We start from the raw sequence: 25,793 nt of genomic DNA on the forward strand, positions 1-25,793 counted from the left end.
TATTTCTTCATATTTACAAGCATAAAAATTTGGTTTAAATTAACAAATAGATGAGTTATCGACTTATCTAGTAATACAGCTAACCACTGAAGGATATAACATCACTTGTGAAACTGACCAGCGGGTACAAAAGGCAGCATAATGAAACTGCTTATTAGTCTCTGCTTTTTCGCTGTTTTGAATCTTTCTAATTCGTTTTACGTTCCTGGAGTTGCTCCGTCTGAATTTAAAGCAGGAGATACTGTTGAAATCAAGGTGAGACGTCAAGATTTCTATATTCTATCTGGAAATACAGAATTTAATTTTGACTTTTTATAAAGAAAGTGAGCTTCAAATTCTGGTAAATCTTGAAAATAAAGAAAGATATTGTTTGTTTTTAATCATCGTCAAAGACTTAATTTTAATAAGTTTAATAAAAAATATTTTATACTTTCAGTGAATGCGTTTTCTCAAAATTAGGCATTTTCTGATACGACCAGTTAGGGTATCATCATGTTGGTATTGAGCTCATATTATTTTATCCAATTACACTTAAATGCTTCTAAATGTAAAAGTTTATGCTTTTAATAGAGACAGCAGAAAGGGTATTTCTATGAAATTAAGATTATTCTGGCAAGTTTATATCAACTTAACTACCGGTAACTCTTTTATCAAGCAACACTTTTATTAATTTTGAATGCACTATTATTTTTATTCAAATTTATAATAAAAAGTGATAAAATGGTACTTTTATAATATAATAATGTCTACACCAGTGACAATGAGTGACTTTAAACTGGCAACTGTTATTTCAATAATACACGTCAAACGAGCTGTTTTTCATATGATAGTATTGTCATTAGTTTTACTTGGTCATATTGAAGATATTTTTTGTATATTTATGCTCATTTTTAAAGTGACTAGGCCAAACATTGTAATTTATATTAATAAAATAAGCCAGACTCTTTGTTCAGCCATTTTTCTTTCTCAAAAATTATTCAATTTCTGTATTGTTAATTATTAGGGTACAGTACTACTGCTGTACAACAGTACCCTGTTACTTTTTATAATTTATACTTACAATACAACCAGCAAAACTTATATTCTGGTAAAATTGAATAAATCTGACCGGTTCCGCTTAAATGATCCTAAATTTACTTCTAATTCATGCAGCAAAAATTATATTATTATGAAATTAGGATTATTCTGACCTGTTCCGCTTGATTGATTCTAAATTTATTTTTTAATTCAGGCAGTAAAGATGACAAGCTCTAAGACACAACTTCCATATGAATATTACACTTTACCATTCTGTAAACCTTCTTCCATAGAGCACAAGACTGAGAATTTGGGTGAGTATTATCACTGAGTCTCTGAGGAAAATTTCACAAATTCCTCTAAAAGAGGATTTTAAAATAACGATTTTTGCAAGGTTTTTGGTGTTGGTTGACTGTTTTTCGCGGTCACAGATGAATATTTGTGTCATGCTTCGTTTGGTCTAGTTTACACTTCCTTAGAGAAACATAAATATGTCTAAAAACGTGATTGCATGCGATTGATAATACAGGGTGTCTTAAAAGTAAGTTAAGGCTGTTAAAGAGGCGATGAGTTTGCCTGATTTATATACTTCTTGCCCAACAGCAATTTTGCTCATTTATTGGTTTAATTTCCTTGTCATTCTGTAGGTTGTTGAAAAATGCAAACAATGTCTAAATTTCACTACTCATCAGTGTTAACTCTAAGCAAATTATGAGTGCGAAAGTGCTTCGCAGTCGAAAAAAAAAGTGCGAAAGTGCTTTTGCCGATTTTCACAAGTTATGTGCCCTAGCCTTTCATATAACCCATTTAAAACGGCATAGATACTCGAAAAAGCGCTCCTCCGGTTAATATTATGAATTAAAGAGAAGCCTTTTCGTTAACCGAGTTCCCTTTGGGCGAATTCATGTTTAATTAAAACAAGCGAATTCATCGGCAACGAAATAACATCTGCTAACACCTGCCGCGGACAAAACTTTCATGCAATGTATCACTGTGTCAGTTGCTTACTCGCCTAAACAGCAAAGACTTTCACATTTGTTACTCCTTCCATCTAACAGACACGAGGCAGGCTGGAAACCATATTAGTTACAGGGTGGATCGTTTGTACAAATCCCGTGCAAAATAATCCCCCAAATATAAATAGCCTAATTAGGGTTAGGTGCGCTGGAAATTCAACTTTTCGATTTATCCCTAAACCTTATCTGATAATTAATAATTTTTGATTTTGAACCACTTTGAAAGTCGCCACCCGCTGTTTTAAAAGATAGGTTAACCTACGTTCCCTCCGAAATATTATGCAGGATACTCCCCTGTTTTAGGAGATAGGTTGACCTACTTTCCTTTCAAACTTTTTTCTCCGAAATATTACACAAGATCACTTTGAAAATCCTCCCGTTTCGTGAGCTAGCGTGACCTAATTCCTCATTTACATGTATATTATACTATTTCAGAGCTTACCCAAAGACAAGTAATTTTTAAATGTCGACATGCCTTGGTTTGCGTGCGAGTTAGTTTAAATCGGGCAGAAAACATCAGATATTGGCAAAATGTTCAGTAATGTCATGTACTTTCAACATTCATAAATAGCACTCTTTGTAACGCTGCTGACCTAGTATCAAATATTCGCATCACAACGCCACTTGCGAGGTTTCCATATATTTCAATTACACTAATAGGAACGATGACACCAAAGAGTTTTCTTTTGCGAAGGTACACTAAATATAAGGAGGGTGATTCTTGAGAAAAACATGAATAAAAAAAATAAACGAATGATATGATAGTGGATCCCAAATAATTTTGACAGTGTCTCGAAATACCAATCCATTTGATAAATAATTTTTATTCGACCACATGAACGCTGATATTCTGAAAATTAATGTTGAAAGAGAATTACGCATTCTCAGATATCGGACATCCAGTCGCGATATTCAATCGTTCATATGCACAAATCTCACATTAATAGTAATTGCTACCCAAGTTTGTAAAATTTAGAAACCAACAAACAGAAAATAACTTATCCTAAAACACAATTAAAATTCAGTCGGCAATAAATTCATCGCCAAGACGATGCCATACAAAACAAAAGAGATTTGGTCGCGAGAGTTACGTGAGATGCTGCCGTTGATTTTTAAGCAGAATGAAAAATAATTTATAATTAATAAACGGGAGTTACGACGCCCTTTACACATCGTGTGTATTAAACTTCCCTGGTAAGTACTTTGGTAAGTACTAATATTATTGTACTTATACACCTGTTGGGAGTATTTCGGACAATTTCGAATTTAAAATAAATGAAAACCCGACATATAATAAAGACGCAAAAGTAAAATGAACATTTATTGAAAAAGTTATTATTTAAGAAAGACAACATGATCGTACAATTCCGCCAAAACCTCGATGTTCGCAAGTGAGATGATAAATAAATACTTCCCTGTATTCGATCAATTAACTTTAGCGTATCGTTGTTCTGCCAACAAACAAACAGCCGGGTGCAAAATATTTCAGTCCTGTGATATGCTCACAAATATTCTCGATATTAATATCATACCCTCGCGTATGTACTTTCTATTAGCTCTTTAGTGATCCCTTCCATCCTTGGCCAAGTCATGTTTCGAATATGTGAACATTTTATTCGACCATACATGGCCGGCGGGATGTTAAAATTGTAAACAAGAGAGAGGTAAAATCAATCGCGAATTTCGTTATAACGGCTCGTTTACGAATTGTTGCGCCTGTTATCGTCGAAAATGATTACATTTGTTGTATTTTGAGGCATTTAAGCAGAAATAATTAGGGCATGACATCATCAAAATCGTCAAGTGAGATCTTGAAATTGCAAATTCCGTAAATAAAATTGTGAATTATTCGGTAACGAATTCAGCTTTAATGACCGTCGGGGTATTGTTTTGTTGAAAATTATTATTAATGTGAGAGCGCCAAAAACATACAGTCCATACCGATGCGACTGCAATTTATATGGTCGCAATTGGTGTGGTGCGTTTATTAATAGTGTAAAAAAAAATTTAACGAATATCAATTATAACCAAGCCTGTCAGCGTGTTTATTTTCTGTGGGCAGGAATCGTAAAATACCATCTTGAGACAAATTCACTTCTATCATAAAATCTTAATCGTAATATATCGTATAATAAAATCGTAAAAAACCGCCCCCACACTCGTCCAAACGTGTGTCGAGCTTGAACGACAGGAACAGATTCATCGACGACCTTAATTAGGGAAAATATGTATTTTATTGGGAATGCAAAATAAATGTAACAAAACGCATTTTTTGTGATATAACTTTGTATTTTCGGAAACGGGTTGCCGTGAAAGGAAAAATTTGATCTAAATTAATCGCAAAAATGTTTTATTTTAAATGTAACAAAACACATTTTGCGATATAACCTTGTATTTTCGAAAACGGGTGTCCTGAAAAGTAAAATATGATCTAAATTAATCGCAAAAATGTTTTATTTTAAATGTAACAAAACACATTTTTCGAGATACAACTGTATTTTCGGATACCGGGTGTCATGAAGAGTAAAATATGATCTGAATTAACGGTAAATAATGTTTCATTCCAAATGTATCATAACGCTTCTTTGCGATATAACTTTGTATTTTCGAAAACGGGGCGTCACGAAAATTAATAATCTAATGTTTTATCTATCGTCTAACTAACGTCTGGAACACTTCATTTTCGGGGAGAACTCTAGCCCGCGAAACGTCATTTAATTTAAAATAAAGAATGTTTCACGCATTTCAAAACGGAAAATCACCAGTAAGTGGACAGGGATTCAACCCTCCGGATTCAGTATTCTATATCCCCGTGTCAGAACTTTCTGAAGAATAGAACAAAAAACCCGTCAAACCGCCGCGGAAGAATGGGAGTATTTTTTGCACTAATACTTAGGGCATGACAATATCAAAATCGTCAAGAAACTGGTGAATTTGCAAATTCCATAAATAAAATTGTGAATTGCTCGGTAACATTTTAGCTATAATTATCGCCGGGGTATTGTTTTGTTGAAAACACGTTGAAACTTGAGGGAATTAGTTACAATTAGCGCCTGACCTCTATTAGGCACTCGAGCACTCGAAAAAAAAAGCACTCGAGCCCAATCTTTTTAGCATTAAGTCGCATACGTAAAATATCCTGTAAAAGAAGTGCTGTTCATTAACGCCATCTCGTCTTATGACCACGCAGAAATGCCTTTATTGCCGAATTATTCAATCACTATTTTAAATCAACATTCAGGATTGGCACAATTTCAGGTTTGCGAAGTTTATCACCATAGAAATACATGACAAAGTTAATTATCGTCTTAATAAATATCTGCATCACGGTATGGACAATAATATTACCATTCCCATAAAATTGGGACGGTAAATTTACAAATCTTGATAGGTAATATTAAAGCCAACGCAAATGTTAATTTGAGTCCTCAATGTCTTCAACAGCTGTTGCCGATGTGAACGAACGGGTAAACCCGAAATATAAAACTTTGATGACCGCCGACCCACAAGAATTCATATTTGTAAAAAGGAGAGGGCGGGAATATAGATTACCCAAAACCTGGATATCGCCGCCAAAACGATCGGTGACAAGAACAATTAGCCATTACAACGGAATTAACCAGTAAAAAGGCTTTATTGCCGATTTTTTATTGTTTCCACCACGTTTATTCGGTACTCCTTAAAAATATTCGATTCAAAAAAATATTGAATTTTGCCCACCTGTCCTCGCATATCAATGAGGAATAGTTGTGTAAATATCGCAAAATTCCGGAAAATGCCACGTCCTTTCAACATTGTGATTACAATAAAATGGCACTTAATGGTATTTTGTGAATTTGGTGATTTTGCAAATCTGTGACATGCTGCTAAAAGTTTCGTCTGATTTGAAAATGGTGCAGTTTGGTCACAATTCATCCAAAGTGACTATAACACGTTACTAACACTTTTATAGTCATTTTGAATTCATCGATATCATTGATAGTCACATGACCTTCAAAGAAACGCACTGCCTAGTATTCCAACATCTGGTTTCAAACACCCGGGAGCGTTTTTTGCGGGAGAAGCGGAATCGGTGTGCTTGTATAATAATCATATTATAAACAAGAATTTTGCCGTTAATGCAAAAGCTTTATCTCCTTTGTCTGCATCTCATAGGTTAAAATTCCGATAAATATCGTTATGATATGCAGAATTGAGTTACAAAAGTACCGTACTAGTATGTTACTTATTTGTCAACTTAATACTCGAAAATATTTGTTAACTTTGAATTTTTATTCCATTCAAAATCGGAAAAAAGTGCTTTTTCTCTTCAAAATCGGAAAAAAGTGCTATTTCGCAGTCCCTAAAAAAAGTTGCGAAAGTGTTTCGCAATTTTCGCAAAAAAGTGCGCTAATAGTGAACACTGCTACTCATCCATACTATGTTTTCTGAAGAAATGAACGCTCTATACCTGAAAAGCAAATCATAATTAGAGGTTTATACTTACTTTTGAGACACCCTATATAATCAGCATTATACATTTTCTCTCTGCATGCAAACTCGCAAATTCACAAAGGATTTGTGGTTCAATTTTTTGTGTGTTCGATTTTTTTTTGGTGTAAACTTATGTTTAAATAAATGGTAAATCTTTAATATTGTTTAGGAGCATGCATTGCCTTTGGATCGGTGATTACCAGCAAATTCGCAAATTCGAATTATGTGAGGCAGGGTTCTTTACAAAATATTCATTTGATCAAATTATTTTTCATCTCCAGGGGGGTTTTACGAGGCGACTGAATTGTCAACTCACAAATTAGAATTCTGCGAGGTGGGGTACTTTTCAAAATATTCATTTGATCGGATTTTTTGTAACCCAGGGGGGGTTTTACGAGGCGACTGAATTGTCCAATCGCAATCCAAATTCGGTGTGGCAGGGTACTTTCCAAAATATTTATTTGATCGAATTATTTTTCACCTCCAGGGGAGGTTCTACGAGGCGATCGAATTGTCAACACATTGTTCAAAGCAGTAATGAAGAAACCTACACCCTGTACTGTGATGTGCACTTCTGAAAAGTTTGACGGAAAAATGGCGAAAACTATCATTCAACGGATTAAAGATGAATATTCTGTGCATTTGTAAGTTATCTCTGAATTAAGCTTTGGTTCTTCTCTGGTGATATTGTTTTTCAAATCTATGAAAAACATGACGAAAACGATTGCAGCTTGCTTTTGTGTGAACGTTTTAGATCTTTTTCTTTGGCATCCATATGGCCATGGATAGAACTTAGGTTTCTGTATCCAAAAAGTCCAGTGATAATTGACGCATTGCACAAAAGGTATGTCTAAAATGAGCTTGGTTCTGTTTTTGAGTCCCCTGTACCTAAATATGCGGTTGGCAGTGCTTACTTCTGAGCGCTCTTAATTAGATTCACGCTTCTAGGATATGCAGGATAACAACAGCGGTACAGTACGTGACGCAATGTCGAATAGCCCACACACACATTGAAAGTTATCTGTTCTCAATTGTATAAACCTCGCTGGATTTTTTCTGTAATACAAATCACAGAGTCGTGTCGTAGAGACAATTTAACTTTATCAACATTAAATTACTTTAACGAAAAGTTTTATAACAAATGCACAATTAGTCAATGCGATAGATGAGATAGTTTTGTAAGAGATCACTAATATAATTGTTACAACAGGGTCCCCAACCTTTTGTGGTTTGTGGCCCTAGTTCCTTCTGGCGGTTTTTAGCACTCCTGGCCTCGTGTTTGTCACTCCGGAAGTATTTATAGTGTTATTATGATTGGTAGGCTCCAAATCCCATTATTTTCAAACAATTTATGCTCAACAAAGTGAAAACACCCTGTGAAATAGACTCATCAAATAATAAAAGAGAATATCGGTCAGAGACCGAAGACTTATCGATCGAAAGTTAGGGGATCCCCCAAAACAGCGCTCGTACTCCATAGTGACACCTTGTGTGTCTCATCAATAATTAATTAATAACTCGCTAATTATACGACATAATTCGCCCAAAATCAATAGGCTTCTGGTCCGAGATGAAATGATGCACATGCAAAGTCTGGAGCAGATTCAATCTTGCTTTCGTGAGATATCGTGTGCATCTAACAGACAGACAGACAGACAAATACCTATCACCATACTTACCGATTAAAATCGATAAGTAACTAGGGGGAAGGGTGAGTTTTTTTGCACTCCTCTATGGCCCTCTTGGGGGCTGGGGACTCCCATTTTATCATTACTGTCATAAATGATCGCATTGCAACTTATTAATGTCCGATATCCCCATTCGTAATTTTCTGGTTATGTTTTAACAACTTTTGTTAAACAACTACTATTCTCATGGCAGGTTGTGTGACAATCTTCCCTCTGCTACCAGATGGGCTTTGAGCCAATCAGAAGTGCAACTTGAACACGGATATAAACTTGGAATATTCGATTCTGGGAAGGCCTACATTAACAACCATCTGTCAATATTGTTGTTGTAAGTACTTTTTACCTTTTTTGTTCATGAATCGTTTTAAACAAGGGGATTTACATGCAGCCATCGGAGTTATTATTTTTTGAATATTTAAGATGTTATGTTCAGGATAGGTTAGGAGTCCGTAAGCCTTGTGTCACTGGTTGCCAGAGTTTGAGTCTTTTTAATACTGAGTTGAGCCTCATTGGCGAATTTTTGAGTACGAATCCGAGTATTTCATTTAGATGACTATGGTCACTCGGTGGCCAACTTAAGATGAGTCAATGACTAGAGCTGTTCCCGACCTCGGGGCCCCATTTCGAAGGCTTTTAGAACTCATGGCCCCTTGTTTTTCATTCCAGTGGTATTTATAGTGTGAAACTATGGAGAACGTGAAATTATCTTCTAAAGGAAAAGTATATAAACAAAATCCCATCAAAATTAATTTTGAGCTTTTCATTGTGGCCCTCCAACTCTTCCCCCTGGGGTGCCATGGGCTAGCGGTTGGGCACAGCTGGACTAGAGTATCCCCGGACTTTCAGCAGCCACTGTTAAGTAAGGAGTTTTTGGAAGTTGACAAGGATGATGAATGTTCGAAAACTACTGGCCTGACTCTGGTAAAATCCTGTTTAATATCACGTCCAAAAATCAATAAAATAACAAAGTTACCTTCCAACCCAGGTACAACGCAAATGAGGACGATTTAGACACATATCGAGTCGTTGGGTTCGAGGTTATGCCCCAGAGCGTTGATTCATCTCTGCTTGAGGAAGGAAAGAATTGTTCCGTTACCCCTAAAGGTGTGATGAAGCGACAAGAAATAACGGAAAAAACAACTTCAATCAAGTTTTCTTACGATGTCGTATGGGTGGTGAGCAGAGTTTCCAGTTTTTGCATGTGACACTTATTTGCACCTTTCAAATGCCTACTGAAGCCTTACACACCGAACGAAGGGACGCTGCACAGGCAGCCATATTTGGAACAGGGCTCCCAAACTTTTAAGCTCGCTACCTCTTCCAGTATAATATAATTTTCCACGACTCCAGTTCACGTCTAAAATGCTAAACAGTTCGATGCAAGCGCCGCTTCGCAAGTCTTGCAAACAAGGCTGGCATTGTTATGCAACCATGCCGCTTCTTAGATCATATGTATTCCTCCAAAATTGTGAGACTTATTTTTAGAAATATGACTTTGGCTTAGAATCCTATATTATATAAAATCTTTTTCTTCAGAAAAGTAACATCCGTTGGGCATCAAGATGGGACAATTATCTTCAGATGGGAGATGTTCAGATCCATTGGTTCTCAATCATCAATTCTATCGTTGTTGTGCTGTTTTTGGCAGGTTAGTGTATATTGGATTAACTGACGGCATATCCTCGCAGATAAGCCGAGTTTGAAAGTGAAAAAAAAACGTGCTGTTTTCTCATTGGTCAGTTATTCCAAGTTGACAAATAATTGGACGCAATGTAGATCACAACACAAGGTAATAGTCACTGGCTTATTTTTAATGGATTTCTTTTATTTTCATTTATGCCGGGTCATTGAATCTTTTTCTTTTTCACACTTTTTGATTAATCATTTAAAATATGTAGGAGAGATGTCTTGCTATCGACTAGGTAAAAAAAATTATTTAGCGCTATTGATTAGGTCTTTTATCAGAATCGTTTTGGAAATTCCAGCTAGATCTTATTTTTGGGGAAACACGGTAATAAACCAATATTCTAGAATTGCTTATAAATAATATTACCATTTCGTAACCAAAGTTCTTGTTTTACAGGTATTCTTACAATGATCATTGTTCGAACTCTGCGTCGCGACATCGCAAATTATAATCGAGAAGATGATGAATTAGATGATGCAATTGAAGAAACAGGGTGGAAATTGGTCCATGGTGATGTTTTTCGCCCTCCGAAAAATGTAAGTGACTGTTAAACATGCAATGTAACTGTGGACAGATTCGCCAAATGCTTGAAATTATTGTCAACAGCACATTTTCTACCTTATGTTAAAGGCTGGGGGCTTGCTTTCAGTTGACTTATATTAAATGCTCATGGCAGCTCATTGGCTAGAGCAGTGGTTCTCAAACGGTGGGGACGGGCCCCAGAATGGGAGCGAAGGCAATTTTTTGAAATCATTTGTTGGATTTGATCTTGCCTGCCTTATTTTGGATATTTACATTCTTTTATTGTTCAGAAATTGCAATTCCACACACATATTTTCAACCTGTTTTTTAAATTAAACATACTTCCGCTTTCGTTATTTTTAGGTTGGGGCATGAGCGTTGACAAATTCTAGAAAGGGTGCGCCAACGGATTGAAAAGTTATCATTTATTTCAATATTTATGTTCCATCCACCAGGGTTGTCCAAAACGAATCGAATATTCGAATATATTCGAATATCATAGTATTCGAATACCTTTTCGGCTGATTTTCGAATAATTCCGAATAGTAGCCACTTTTTGCCGTAAACGCGGTGTTTCGTTTTACGGGAATCTTCAAACGACTTTTTACGCTGTCTCACGTATTGTAATGACGATGAAATAGAATCGGCACTTTGATTGTTTATATTCTGTGCGATCGTACGTCGCATAGTGTTGCGACACATTTGCACGTTTGCGTGGGTGGACATTGCCGACATTCGTCTACAAGGCTTTTAATTTACAAATTCATTTCCATCACGTCGAAAAATTGACAATTACCGCTTTTCTAGGCCCAATTTTTCGGCCTGATTTTTTTTTTTGGGGCGTCTAATTGAGAAAGTATGTTTATTTCATTTCTATGTGGCCTGCTAGTCTTCTCAAGCATGATTTGTGTAACCTTATATTTGGGTCTTAGGGTCTGCCAATCATGATATTTGATCGCAGGCCGGTTATCGTTACTTTAAAGAGAAACATGGCCACCGAGTGAAAGTGATTTGTGAGCCTTTCGTTTTGCCGATTCAGCAGAACACGACAGGGACAGGAAAACACAGCTGTGAAATAACCCGTGTGGACGTACAGTGTAGTATTTATCACATTCCAAAATTATTTTAACATTCCGGTTAATAGGTTGTCCAAAATGATTGCCGCTTTACAACTTAAATTTACCGCTCAATTGTTAAAAATAGTTAATTCTGTGAGTATGATTCTACCAAACTAACATGATCTGGTTCTAAACATATAAAATTATTAGCGCATATCACACAATTTTTCTACCAGTCTTATTGGAGGCCTATATGGAAAAAACTCTTTTTTGAGTGCTAAAAATAGACATCGTCCTATTTGCCATGTGGACTTATTAGCCGGGAAATACGATATTTATAGCCGTTATTGTTACGATATCCAATAAATTGGCACAAGTTGATTTATTAGAAAATAATTTCTGGCAAATAATTTTGATAACGATAGTTAAAAGTATCGTAATTTTTATCGTAAGTAGTAATTTTTGTTGCGCAAAATAATCCAATCCATGACTGGTACCAGCATTTGAAATGTCATGTCATATTAATTTAATTCCGTTCCACATAACTCATGGTTGTATGGACATAAATTGTGTGGCAAACTCGCGATTAATATTAATTTTTGATTCCTATTTTTGTATTTACAAAATACAACGGCGATCTGTGGACTTAGAATGTGTGGTAAACTACCCGATTATAAATAGTTTTTGCTTCCTATTTTCATATTTATAAAATAATAAAAGTATTATTACTCAAACATACAACGGCGATCTGCGGACTTAAAATGTGTGGTAAAGTTTCCAAATATAAAAAATTTTTGATTCGTATAAAAAATTGTCACAAGTCGGAAAAATAACTCATACTTTATCCCGCTTTTTGGCAAATAATTTGGATAATGGTTGATATTTAAAAGTATGGGCGTTTTACTAGGATGATTTTGTGTTGCGCGATTATTCAAATCCATCACCGATACCACTATTGTCGTATAATTTAATTCTGTTAACAAGACTCAAGGTATATAAAATATATAGCTACTGCAATAATCTGCAAATATGAAATGCCTGGTAATATAACTAGGTTGTAACTTGTAGACAGCAGTTATTCCATTGCTTATTGTATGGAAATTCCTACATACATTTAGATAAGCTTCAATTAGTGAATTTCATTTTCGAAGTATTCGAAATTTCATATTCGAAAAAAATAATTTCGAATGTATTCGAAATAGTGAACTATTCGGTATTGGCCATCCCTGCCATCCACATATTTTCAATGTGTTTTTTCACATAAAACATACTTTTTTTAAAAAGGAACGGATTGGCATTGCAAGTCATCCGTATCCTTCCAAAAGCCAAAGTAGCTCAACCGCTTGTTCAAAATAAAAATGTGAAAAAAAACTCATAATAATATGGACTGAGACTCCTTATTATCTCCTCCACATTATGGACTCTCTCTCTTCAGAGTGGTTTAAAACTTAAAAACTGTAAATTTGCAGTTTCTTATGTATCTGTAACTGCTTGCTTTAAACCTTGTTTGGAGTCAAAATAATAGATAAATACCAATTCCTTATTCACTCTTCCAGATTATGCTTCTAGTCTCACTCATTGGTGCAGGAGTCCAATTATTTGGGATGGCAATCATCACGATATGTGTGGCCATGCTAGGTATGCTGAGTCCATCAAGCAGAGGGGGATTACTGTCAGCATCTTTCCTGCTTTATGTATTCTTAGGGTGAGTATGTTTTACTGAATTTTCATTATCTCGCAGCTAGAATGCCATGTCCGGTCGCTTAAATATTCATTCGCCAACTTAGCCAACAAGTTAGTTGGCAGTAAAAATTTGTTGAAAAATTACATTTTATTCGATCGTTTTGTTTTTGGCCAAATTCAAGGATTCAGAGTTTCGGGTGTTTTAAAACTTTCAAAAGTAGTCCAAATTCTGAATTTGTTGGGGTTTTACTTTCGATAATGGTAATCGAAGTCAAAATTTTTGACATGATCTCATCAATCATTCAGTTTATTAGGTGTTCTAACAGTCTATCAAAAAAGGCTTGCATGTACCGAAGGTTCTATTATTATAGAGATAAATTGATTCATCAGGAGCCTGGCTTGAGAATACTTACAACCCATTCCTGAAGCCATTTTTTTTCTAGATTCGGAACTCCAACTCCTTAGAACCCCTTTTAGAAGTAAGGTCACATGTCATAACCGATATATAATTTTTTTCTTTCCTATGATTCTAGGGTATTCGGTGGTTACTTCTCTGGCCGTCTTTACAAAAGTTTGAAAGGTCAGCTATGGAAGCGAGCTGCGATCCAAACAGCTACAATATATCCCGGTGTTGGGTTTGGGATTGCGTTTTTACTCAACTTTTTTATCTGGGGAAAACACTCGTCTGGCGCTGTGAGTATTTTTTGCAATGTTTTAAAAAGTCCTGAGTTTCGTTTTGTTTTTTATATGTGAAACTTATTTTGCATATTTTGCTCTGAATGAGGTCCTGTATTAGCAGCCACCTTCATGTGAGAATCTAACAGTAGTAACTGACTAGCTAATCCCATACCCGACTAGCTAATCCCATGGACTGGTAACCGGACGATAGGCCGCGGTTCGCCATACGATTAAGCCGTCTTTCCAGCTTCTTTCTTCAGATAAGTATGAAAATCATAACTTTATGTCTATTATAACCTCATTTTATTTCCCATAGGTTCCATTCTCTACGATGATTGCGATTTTGGCGTTATGGTTTGGAGTATCACTCCCTCTAGTGTTTATTGGATATTACTTTGGATATCGCAAGCAACCATACGACTACCCTGTACGAACCAATCAAATTCCACGACAAGTTCCAGAACAATTAGTCTACATGAATCCGTTTATCAGGTAGAGTGTTATTCAAGGTTTTTCAAAACAGATGGTTCTGGGGTATTTGCACCAAAATACAGGGTGTTAAAAAAGTTACGCAAAATAAAGGTAAAATTTTTTGTCATGGCAACATTAAAAAAGTCAATCGTGGAATGTTTAAATGGCATTTTACCGTAATTCAATATTGTTAAAAGGTGTCAGTCGTGAAATGTTTGAATGGCATTTTACCGTAATTCAATACTGTTAAAAGGTGTCAGTCGTTAAATGTTTCAAGTAGCATTTCATCTTAACTTCTGTTAATTTTGTGCTACTTTTTTAACACCCTGTACAAGTCCTTTCTTTTTGTCCTTTCTCCTTACTTCCTACTTCGGTTCCGTATGTGTTGCCACAAGGGTGTTTGAACGAGACGAGTATTGAAAATATGATTCGCTATTATTATGTTATGTTATAATAATATTCATAGTTTAATTCAAGATCTTTTGGCAAAAATTGACTTTTACTCTAATAATTAGAATGAATATTACCACTCATTAGCATTCTCATTTATTGCAATTACAATTACTAATTAACTACAGCAATACAAATGAAACCAACGATTTTTGATAGGTCTGTGGCCCACCCAGTGGCATAGCCAAAGGGGTGGTTGTGCGGGTCGAACCCCCTCCCCACCCTCCCTTTTGAAATGTAAAAAAAAATAAAATCATTTTTCTGTATCATAGATAGCAATTTTTCGTAGCTTGAAATGCTTTTTAGACCCCAAGACTAATGAAAACACGCGTATTCCAGCGTTCGTTCGATCAGACGCCCTAGATGTTTCGATCTAACTTGCCAAATAAAAATTTCAGAACCCCCCCTTCGAAAATTTCTGGCTACGCCCCTGGACCCTCCTCAAAACTTTTTCGTGGCCCATGGCCCACTTGTTGATAACCAGTGGTCTAGGCCCCCCTTTGAAAATTTCTGGCTACCCCCCTGGACCTACCTCAAAAATTTTTGTGGCCCAGCAGTGGCCCATGGCACACTTGTTGATAATCGATGGTCTAGGCCAGGGCTACTCAACTGGCGGACCGTGGTCTGAATCCGAACCTTTCGAGTATTTGCTTCGAAGCGCACCTGATTATTTATTTTGGATCGTTGGCCTCACTCTGGAAGTGAAGGTTTCCTTTCATCAAATGCGATTATAAACAATGTGAATAGCGCTATCTTTATTGCTGAATAATCAGCAGCCGGCAGAGAAAATGCGTGTTTTAGGCGGTCGAGATATAATTTCTTGAAAGACCGGACGGCCCACAGTATTTTGAAATTTTGTATACGGATCTTCGGTAAAAATATTGAGTACCGTATTTGCTCGTTTTGTAGCCCGGGCCCATATTTTTTCCACCAACTCACTAACCGGGCCCTTATTCAAGCACGGGCGCTTGTTATTTTCGATCGTTACAATAATTAATATATTGTTATTTCCAGTTCTCAGGTATGTTTTAAACGATAATAACGAAAGTTTTGACTTTTTCTACGCATCGCAGGTACAAATCCGCAAAAGAAGAAAAGTTTTGCGACAGCCTATCAATATTGAAACGACGCACTTGGGCGTCAACAGCGTTGTGACAAAAGCGCTTCTTATTTCATATTGTTCTCTACCACTGAAAATTTAGCTCTTACATCGGGCGGGTAGTTAAGCACCGGCCCTTATTTATTTTTATGTTCTGTTCACACGGGCGGCTAATCAAACGGGCCCTTAATCAAGATCGGGCGGTAAAACGAGCATATACGTTAAACCTGGTCTAGGCATTCGATCCCACTTGAGGGCCACAGGAAGGTTCTCATGGAGCCGCGAGCAAAGCTCTTAAATAGATAAAAAATTGCAATTATCGTATTTATTTGAAAGAAATTGAGTGATTTGGTAAATTCTTTGACTGTGATGCAATATTTCTTGTACTTTCATTTGTTTGTAGTAATATTATTAAACATGCAGTGTGAAGTAACTGATAAAATCATGTTATATTATTTTTTATCTTCACAGTGTACTCATGGCTGGCATTCTACCATTCGGAGCAGTTTTCATTGAATTGTTCTTCATATTTACGGTGAGGACTTTATTTTTACAAGTAATTTCACTAAAAACAAGGCTTTAGACAAGCGGTTATGTAGGGAGATACTAAAAAAATGGAATCTTTCGGCGTGGGACCAAAGCAGGAGCATAGCCAGTAATTTTCAAAAGGGGGGGTTTTGAAATTACTCTTTGCCAAGTTAGACCATAACAGCCAGTCAGAAACGAGGATTTTACGATTCTTGAGGTTTCAGAAAACGATTCATGCTATGACAAAATGCTATGTATGACTTAAAAAAATGGGGTCTCATGTAGTTTCGTACCTAACATACTTCTAGTGGGCGTAGCATGAAGATTTTTTCACGTATCAATCCTAACCCCCACCTGACTACGGCATCCAAAAATTACGTCAACACGACGTCACAGTGACGTAATAGAGCCCTTCAAACTATACGAACTGCCATCCAAGACACGCAAACGAGCTCCCGAAATCGAACAGTTATTTCTTTCGTTTTCTCGTCGCAACGATTCCAATAGGAGAGAGATCGATAATGTTAGTCAGTTCTTTATCGTCCGCGCCAGTGCCATTTCTGGCGATTGTACGTATATTTGGCAAGCTCTATGACATGATTTTTGGATGGCGTAGTCAGATGGGGGTTAGGATTGACATCAAAAAATTATTGTGCTACGCCCACTAGAAGTACGATAGGTACGAAACTACACGAGACCCAAAAAATGTCCTTTTTTTAAAAGGGGGGGGTTCCAACCTTCAAAATTCTTATATAGGTTGAAGTTAACACGTGAAAAGTTCACAAACATTCATTACTACCCTGAGGGCATTAAATCATTATTTATACAAAGTCTCATCTGTGAATTAGAGATACTTGAATTTCATGCCCTGAGGGTTAAGAGTATTTAGATATTTCATTCAAAATGACTTCTAAATATTTGTAATGTACGATTATGGCAGTTGCGGTAACACTCATTACATTATTATCTTGGTTTTATTATTGACATCGCGGTGTGGTGCATCGTGCTAGTCGTTAGAAATAGCCCTGTGCAGTATTTTAATTACATGAACTTGACTATGACTACTGTCTGAATTGTATAAATTAGGGTGGTCCAAGGTTGTCGGCCTCGCGGGCCGCGGCCTTCGCGGGCCACAATAGTGTCAAGAATAGGTAAACAGTGCAATACAAAACATCTTTTCAATATTTGTCATTTATCAAGCTAAAACATGCAAAAACCCCACTAAAACGTGCAAAAAAATTATTTTTGTGACGAAACAACGCCAAATGTCTTTTTTTTACTCTTCCGACAATGCGACGCGGGCCACAGATAATGTAGCGGCGGGGGCACATAAGGCCCGCGGGCCTGGGTTTGGACCACCCTGGTATAAATTATAAATATATTTCGCACCAATCTGAGCCTATTTTGACACCCTTAATTAAAACAGTCATTTATCTTTGTTTAAACATGCTTAATAATAACATCACTTAATAGGTATTTTATTATATTCAAACAATATTATACGTATATAAATACAGACTCTTGAATTTGAATGGAAACTGGCCTTGTGCCTTGTTCTATCCCCACAACTCAATCCAAATTATTAAATCTACTTGATCAAAAATAACTGAATCTTCGTTTTTCAACTAAAGATTGGTATTTTATGGTTGATAGAGGAGTATTGACAAGTGCCACACTAAATGGCTTGGCGAACCGAGTTGCTTGGCACACCACTATGCTAAAAAGCACTTTTTCAACGTAAACTGTCAGATTAGAAGTTTATGCTTGATGGGGAAAAACCTGAGTGTTGATAAGTGCCACACTAGAAGGCTTGGCGGGCCGAGTTGGGGCCCAGGGCCACCTCTCTCACACCCCTGAGCTAAAAATCATTATTTTTGCGAATGTGAACTCCTTTTTAATAAAACTGTTAGATTAATATTTTACGCTTAAGATAAAGGGAAATCTGAGTGTTGACAAGGGCCACACTAAAAGGCTTAGCGAACCGAGTTGTGGCCCGGGGGCCGCCTGTTGCACACCACTAAGCTAAATCATCTAAAACTCGACATTTCAGGCGATATGGGAGAATCAGTTCTACTATCTGTTCGGATTCCTGTTCTTGGTTTTCGTTATTTTGATCATCGCTTGCAGTCAGATATCCATTGTGATGGTCTACTTCCAACTGTGCTCCGAGGTAAGATACTTTACAGCCTAGATGTGGGACAAGGAGAAATATTTATCTAATCTAAATTCTTGGCGTGATGGCCCATCAAGTGGTTCCTAAACATTTCGTCTGTGCAGCACCAATTCATCAAGACAGAAACTCACTGTGCAATTACACAATAAAAACATTATATTAACACAGCTGATAATAACAAACTATGCAAGGATTGAAATTTCAATTGTCCTGCTAAAATGCTAAACAAGGATATCGGTCAGACCGAAGACTTATTGATCGAAAGTTATTGGATCCCCCAAAACATCGCTCTTACTCCATAGTGACATCTTGTGTCCCATCACTAATTGATTGATAATTCGCTAATTATACGGCATAATTCGCCCAAAATTAATAGGCGTCTGGTCCGAAGAATGATGAATGCACATGCAAAATCTGGAGCAAATTCAATCTCGCTTTCGTGAGATATCGCGTGCATCTAACAGACATACATACATACAGACAGACAGACAAATACCTATCAACACAATAACCAATACTTTGCATTGTGGGAATTTTCTAATTGTTTTTGTACATAAAAAACTAAATTTTTTATGTGGCCTAAATAGATGTCTGAAGTTGGTTGTTGCACACCCCTAACATAAACTCTATCAATTTCTCGTTTCCAGGACTACCATTGGTGGTGGCGTTCCTTCATTGTATCTGGAGGATCGGCTTTCTATGTTTTCATCTACTCAATCTTCTATTTCTGTACCCAGGTGAGTGGCAAGGATTATAATCTTTGATGTAAATCATATGTTCATTGTGTTTCTGGCAACTAGCGTTTTCCCAGATGGCTGAGCATAATGGTTAGCAGATAGATCATGATGAGAGTTAGCTTGTCATCACACTTTTGTTTACTTTGTGTGGGTTGTTTAGTGTGAATTCTGTATAGCTATAGTGTTATGCACGAGTCTCACTCCTGCTTTTGTACAGTCTAAGTAGTTTATTATATTTGCGCAATTAAGCATCACAGAAATAATATTGAAAAATATTAGTAATTGTGCTACAAATACAAGCCAAAATTTTTCCCTAGTTGCGGAACATGGCATAACACTCTCCCCTTCAGAACTTTGCTGAATAAAAACGGGTTACTAGCCCGAATATTACTCTCTAAAATTTTGCATAACTTATGATTTTTTGCACAATGAAACTTGCAAATTTTACAGAAAATCACAGTGCCTTTTATCCACATATTTTTTTTAATTTAATAAAAATCGTGACTTTACAATAGAAGTTTCCAATTTCACAGAACACATGGAAAACCATGCTTGAACCATAAACTCCCTTTTTTTCACAGATAAATGATGATTTTGGAGTTGATTTCGTTTATCTAAATCAGTGATTCTCACTTTTTGAGCTGTCCCCTTTTTTAGAATTTGTCAAGTTTGGCGCCCCATCTCAAATATAACTAGCTAACAATAAGCTACAAATAACAGATGGTATGGGGAAAGTATGTTTTATTCGAAAAACACATTGATGATCGTTAATATCCGAAATAAAGAAATGTAAATATCCAAAATAAGGCGGGAAAAATCAGAATCTCACAAATATTTTTATTTTGAATTAGCTTCATGTCCTGTCAAAAACTTGTTTATGCCCCCCTTGTGGGCGCACCCCACCGTCCCCTCTAGTGGGCGCACCCCACCGTCTGAAAACACTGGATGAAACCATCTCTTCTTTTACAGCTTGAAATCACTGCATTCATCCCAACACTTCTCTACTTCGGCTACACATTCATTATCGTACTCACATTCTGGATTCTCACCGGCACAATTGGATTCTATGCTTCTTTTATGTTCATTAGGAAAATATACGGCCAAGTCAAAATCGATTAAAAGAAGCAAGATTGCTGGCAAAAGTGACTTAAGTCAAGCCAGTGACTTTTGGCTATAAATACTGACTGATATATATGACTCAAGTATACTCATTAGCTTTTTAGTGACTTCTATATAGCTGTTAAGTTATTACAAATTGACTCCTGTCTACATGCTGTTGTGGAAATGGCTTAAATTTAGCCACTGATGACACAAATGGCTTAAGTTCAGTCAATAACTTGGCCAACCTAACTACGAGCATAATATGATTGACTTTCTATCAGTTGACTTGTTAAAATTGACTTTTAATGACCTCCATTTGGTGCAAAATGGCTTATATCTAGCCACAGAAAGCACAAATGGCTCAAATGTAGCCACCATTGTGAAAATGGTTTGAATTCAGTCATTCACCAATATAACTATTAGCTAATGATTGACTTTCTTCTAGGTGTTTGCTTGTATAAAATTGACTTCAAGTGACTTCTATCTAATGCCAAACGGTCCACAGCTGAAATTGTTTTTGCATTTTGATTCCCTTAGTCTTTCGCATAACATAAACATAGATTATGATTGACTTGTTCTAGTCATTAACATGACTAATATTTTATAAAATTGACTTCGAATGGCTTCTATTTTGTGATAAATGGCTTAAGTTCAGACATTTTGAAAGTGGATTAAATTTAGTCATTGACCCAACCAACATAACTAGTATATATTTGATTCGTGCCTAGCTATTACCTTTTATAAAATTAACTTGAAATGGCTTCGATACAGATACTGTTGTGAAAATGGCTAAAATTCAGTCATTGGATTGGCCAACAAAACCTTTATCTGATACTTTTGGATACTCAATCTAGCCTTTTTGCGTAATGACTTTTCAAAATGACTTTTATCAGGCTTTTGAAGCCTATTCCCCTAAATAACAACTTGAAGAATCCTTTTTCATGTATTTTCTCCATTACAAATATCCTTATTATGTAGCAAATCAAGATTCCTCGTAATATTTTCGCTTATCGGCTTAAAAATGTTTTTTGAGTTCTATACTTGTTGCCATGAAAATATGATCCCCATGTTCATGGAAATATGGCTCCTATTACCATAGAAATATGGTCACAGTTGCCATGGAAGTATGGTTTGGGATATATGATCTCAATCATTATCCAAATTACACTCACCGTATTTGCTCGTTTTGTAGCCCACATTTTTTTAACCGAACTCACTAACCGGGCCCTTATTTAAACCGGCCCGCTTGTTATTTTTAAAGTAGGATTATACACAAAAATTATGTTATCTTTGAAGACAAATATTTGACGACATTAATCCTTTTTCATGTCAATTTATTCACGTCAAACGCAAATTATTCTTGTCTTAAGAGTAATTCCCTCATATTGAGATCCACGGTGTTACGCAATCAATGCTATCTGTTATGTAATGGACGCCTAAGGCGTGAGTGTTATCTACCAGCGCTTAAAATTCAACAGCGCTGTGACAAAAGCGCTTCTTATTTCCTATTGTTCTCTACCACTGAAAAATCAGCTTTTACATCGGAGGGGGGGGGGGTATTCAAGCACCGGCCCTTATTTATTTTTATGTTTTGTTCACACGGGCGGCTATTCAAACGGGCCCTTAATCAAGATCGGGCGGTAAAACGAGCATAAACGGTATGCTATAATTATTAAAATTCTCCCCACGATTTCTCATAATCTACAGATTTATCCACTCTTTTTTATATCTTATTATTCTTATTTTAAAAGCTTTAGATCAGGGGGTTCCCAAACCACGGCCCGTGGGCCAAATCCGGTTCGTTTATCGATTTTAAATGGCCCGCCGAGCTTAAGTGAAATGGTGTTCAACAGATTTTGTTTCTACCTTTTTGCGATCTAGATACCGCCAATTGTTATGTCATTATCACTGTTTAAGCACGTGTTTATCGTAACAATCCAATTATACCGGTATCTCAATCATTTGTACCGGTATTAGGATTACACAGGGCAGAAATTTAGTTATTATTCACATATGAAAGCTTAGAGGTGTCAAAAAGCAAACGGAAACTAGACGCTGAAAAGTTGTTCTTTGGTTAAAATATCAACGTTCGCATTTCTGCATTGAAGAGATGAGTCAAACAAACATGCTTTCTAAAAATGTCAAATGAAAGTTACCCCGGCTAAACCGTCGTGCACTTTCGGGTGCTACACTCTTCCGGCCCGCGAACATCCTTCCGATTGTAATTTTGGCCCTCAGCCGATAAAGTTTGGGAACCCCTGCTTTAGATGAAGCAGAATACTGTTGTATATAGTATAACATGGTGTTTGTTTATGTTTGTATTAAGTATTTCCCAGAATATTTCTAATTTAATTTGTTAAATTTCCTGAGGTTTCAAAGAATACTGGGGACTTGAAAACCCTGGCCCTATGCTGTGAGGGATATAATATACAATTTTAAGTTTATTAAATATTCTGGTCTTTCAAGTATGTCCATAAGTAACTTCTTGTGCAAAGTTAGGCACGTCATTAAAAGCTCATCAAAATATACTCAGCATATTCGGCTCCGATACACTAATTTTAAACAAGATATTTTTTGATGGATGGAAAAAACTTGAGTTCCATATCTAACCCTATTCAGGGGATAAACTTGACTGTAGCGAGAGCACTGTTAAATTCAATTTCCTCAAGGGTTTCAAAAATACTTAGAAAATAAATAAATACAATGTTATAATATCAAACATATTTAGTTTGAATATTTATCCATTTTTCATGTCTGTGCTTTCAATTCACAAATGAAGAAAATTTGACTTGATAATCTAAAATTTGTTTTCTTTATTTCAGACGGAATTAAAGTTGTTGTATGGTAGTTACTGTAAACTTTAATTTCTTATTTATTTCAAAACCTATACACGATTTAATTTATCACACAATTGTATTCTAGAAAATTTTCACGTTCAAGATTATTATATCGCAATTTAATACTGATACCACTCCCCTACTTTCCACAATTACCGGTATTCCCCCTCCCTATTTATGGGTCGTTTTTGTGGATGAAAATAAGTGAACATTGTTATATACCGTAACCTGTTATTTTATCAGCAAAAATCTTTGGAATAACGCAAGTTTGAAAATTTTATTTTCTACAAATTTGTTTTGCCTGTCAGTGGTATCGATCCAGATTTTCACCGGATATTTTTCAACTTCGAGGGGTAAACAAGCAAGACGAGTCTTTAAAAAAACAGGGATTAGAAAATCTTACAACATATTCAATTAAGTTTTCCACCGGGCTTATTCAGATTAACTTATTGCCTGACCCAATAACGATCTGCTTTCTACCAGGTAACTCTGGCAATATAAAGGAAACTGCGATACATAGGTTTATATACATAGATGGAATAGAGCAGGGCTACTCAACTATTTTTACCGAAGATCCGCATACAAAACTTCAAAAATATTTGGGTCCGGACTTTCCAGAAATTATATTTCGTCATCCCTAAACACGCACTTCCTCGACAGACTAATGATTATTAGCTACCGGTATATAAGATTGTTTATTATGGCGTTATTGTTCTTTTCATATATATTCAAAACTATAAAAGTGGGGCCAATGATCCAAAATGAAGAATTAGTCGCGGTCCGAATCGAATACCCGAAAAGTCCGAATTCGGACCGCCAGTTGAGTAGCCCTGGAATAGAGTACATGCTGGTCTCTTTAACATTTCACCTTGGGCTGTGCTGCCAGGTTCTACCTATGTAAGAGCGAATATTATATAGCGACTGAATATATTACGAATTTTTAATATTAGTACCTGCATGTTCTTGTTTAAAAGGAAGACATTCAAAACGCAACTTTGAGAAGAATCACTGTTAAAGTGTTTTTTCCCTTGAATGAGTGTTACCTGGCAACCATAGTTTGTCCCGAATTACATTTATCACTAAAAGTACCAGTTATGCAAACGTAGGTATTTAATGTGAAAATCTTGTGTTAAACCAGTGGTTCTCTAACTTTTTAAGCCGCGCCCCCTTTTTAGAATTTGTCAAGTCCCGCGCCCCACCTTAGAAATAACTAGGTAACAATAAACTACAAATAACAGATAGTAAGGCGAAAGTATATTTTATTAAAAAAAAACTTAAAAAACATGTGGATGTTATCACAATCTCTAAACAATAAAGAAAAGTAAATATCCAAAATAAGGCGAACAAGATCAAATCTAACAAATATTTCAATTTTTAATCAGCTTCACGCTTCCTTAAAAAATTGTCTACGGCCCCAAACTACCCCTCCGCACACTTGTGGGTGCCGCAACGTTTGAGAACCACTGTTTTAAAGACTCTTGTGTGTATATATATATATAGGAAGTAGATGTAATTGATGGAAATGCTCTTTAATTTTTTGGGGTGATATTTGCTGTTTTTACTATTTTTATGGCTGAAATAAAAGATGGTAAAAATTTATTTTTTGTGTGCTCATTTATTACTTATCGATCTTAAGATCGGTAAGTATGTTGATAGGTATTTGTCTGTTAGATGAACGCGATATCTCACAAAGGCGAGGTTGAATCTGCTCCAAATTTTGCATGAGCATTCATCATATCTCGGACCAGAAGCCTATTGATTTTGGATGAATTATGCCGTATAATTAGAGAGTTATTAATTAATTAGCGATGGTACACGCGGTGTCACTATAGAGTCATGCATCGAAACTGCAGTTTCGATCGATAAGTCTCCGACCGATATTCTCGTTTGTTTAAGGAGGAAAAATGGGTTAGGTGGTTCATTGATGGGCTTTGTCGTGGATGGCGAATGTGGTTTGAATACATTCAACTGTCGACGGGGCTGAGCAAATCGAATCAATTAATAGAGTGGAAGTGGTGACTCCTCTGCGACCCATGGGCCGAGGCCATCAGGCAATGGGCCGCGACCTATCGAGTTGTGTAAAGGGACTATTCACATGACTAACACAGACAGTCCCTGAACTCATAATAGAACTATAATGTGAAAAATCTGAACAAAATATTTTGTCCTAACCCTGACCTGGTACACATACTACAGGAGTACAATATTTTTTTTGGTTTAAATATTGACAATATTGTAAAAATTGAAAATTTTAGTAAGATAATTGAATTTTTCCTGATGGGCCACAACCCATGTGGCCCACTTAGATGGGCTGTGGCCCCGACCCATGGGCCTTAGAGGAGTCACCACTCCTGTAGAATTAATAAGGCCATATTTTCAAAACGATAATTCTGACATATGACTCCTATTGATGATACATCATGTGTGACAACCCAACAATTCTATTTTATATTTTCAGTAATTTTTGTGTATGGAGAACCAATTGCAGTTGAAAATATACATCTTTCCAGTATTTGATTTGAAATTTATTGACCAAAAACGCCAACATATTCATCTCTTCTCTGGACAAGCATAA

General features: G+C 36.2%; 1 protein-coding gene across 1 annotated transcript; it reads left to right on the top strand.

The window, feature by feature from the left end:
- LOC120348525 (transmembrane 9 superfamily member 4-like) lies at positions 1-24,817 on the top strand. Its single transcript, XM_078114938.1, has 14 exons — positions 1-255; positions 1,232-1,331; positions 6,994-7,150; positions 8,388-8,522; positions 9,180-9,369; positions 9,731-9,842; positions 10,278-10,417; positions 13,018-13,166; positions 13,678-13,837; positions 14,139-14,314; positions 16,314-16,377; positions 18,421-18,540; positions 19,191-19,280; positions 20,250-24,817. The coding sequence occupies exons 1-14, from the start codon at positions 142-144 to the stop codon at positions 20,397-20,399; spliced, it is 1,857 nt and encodes a 618-aa protein (XP_077971064.1). The 5' UTR covers positions 1-141; the 3' UTR covers positions 20,400-24,817.
- The last annotated feature ends 976 nt before the right edge of the window (positions 24,818-25,793 follow it).

The sequence above is a fragment of the Styela clava genome, chromosome 8, assembly GCF_964204865.1.
Source record: "Styela clava chromosome 8, kaStyClav1.hap1.2, whole genome shotgun sequence".
Taxonomy (NCBI): domain Eukaryota; kingdom Metazoa; phylum Chordata; class Ascidiacea; order Stolidobranchia; family Styelidae; genus Styela; species Styela clava.

Bases quoted from the DNA above. Each gene is read 5' to 3' on its own strand.
- LOC120348525 (XM_078114938.1), top strand. From the start codon at position 142: ATGAAACTGCTTATTAGTCTCTGCTTTTTCGCTGTTTTGAATCTTTCT. The intron at 10,418-13,017 runs GTAAGTGACTGT...TCACTCTTCCAG, and splicing joins TTTTTCGCCCTCCGAAAAAT to ATTATGCTTCTAGTCTCACT. The intron at 14,315-16,313 runs GTAGAGTGTTAT...TTATCTTCACAG, and splicing joins TACATGAATCCGTTTATCAG to TGTACTCATGGCTGGCATTC.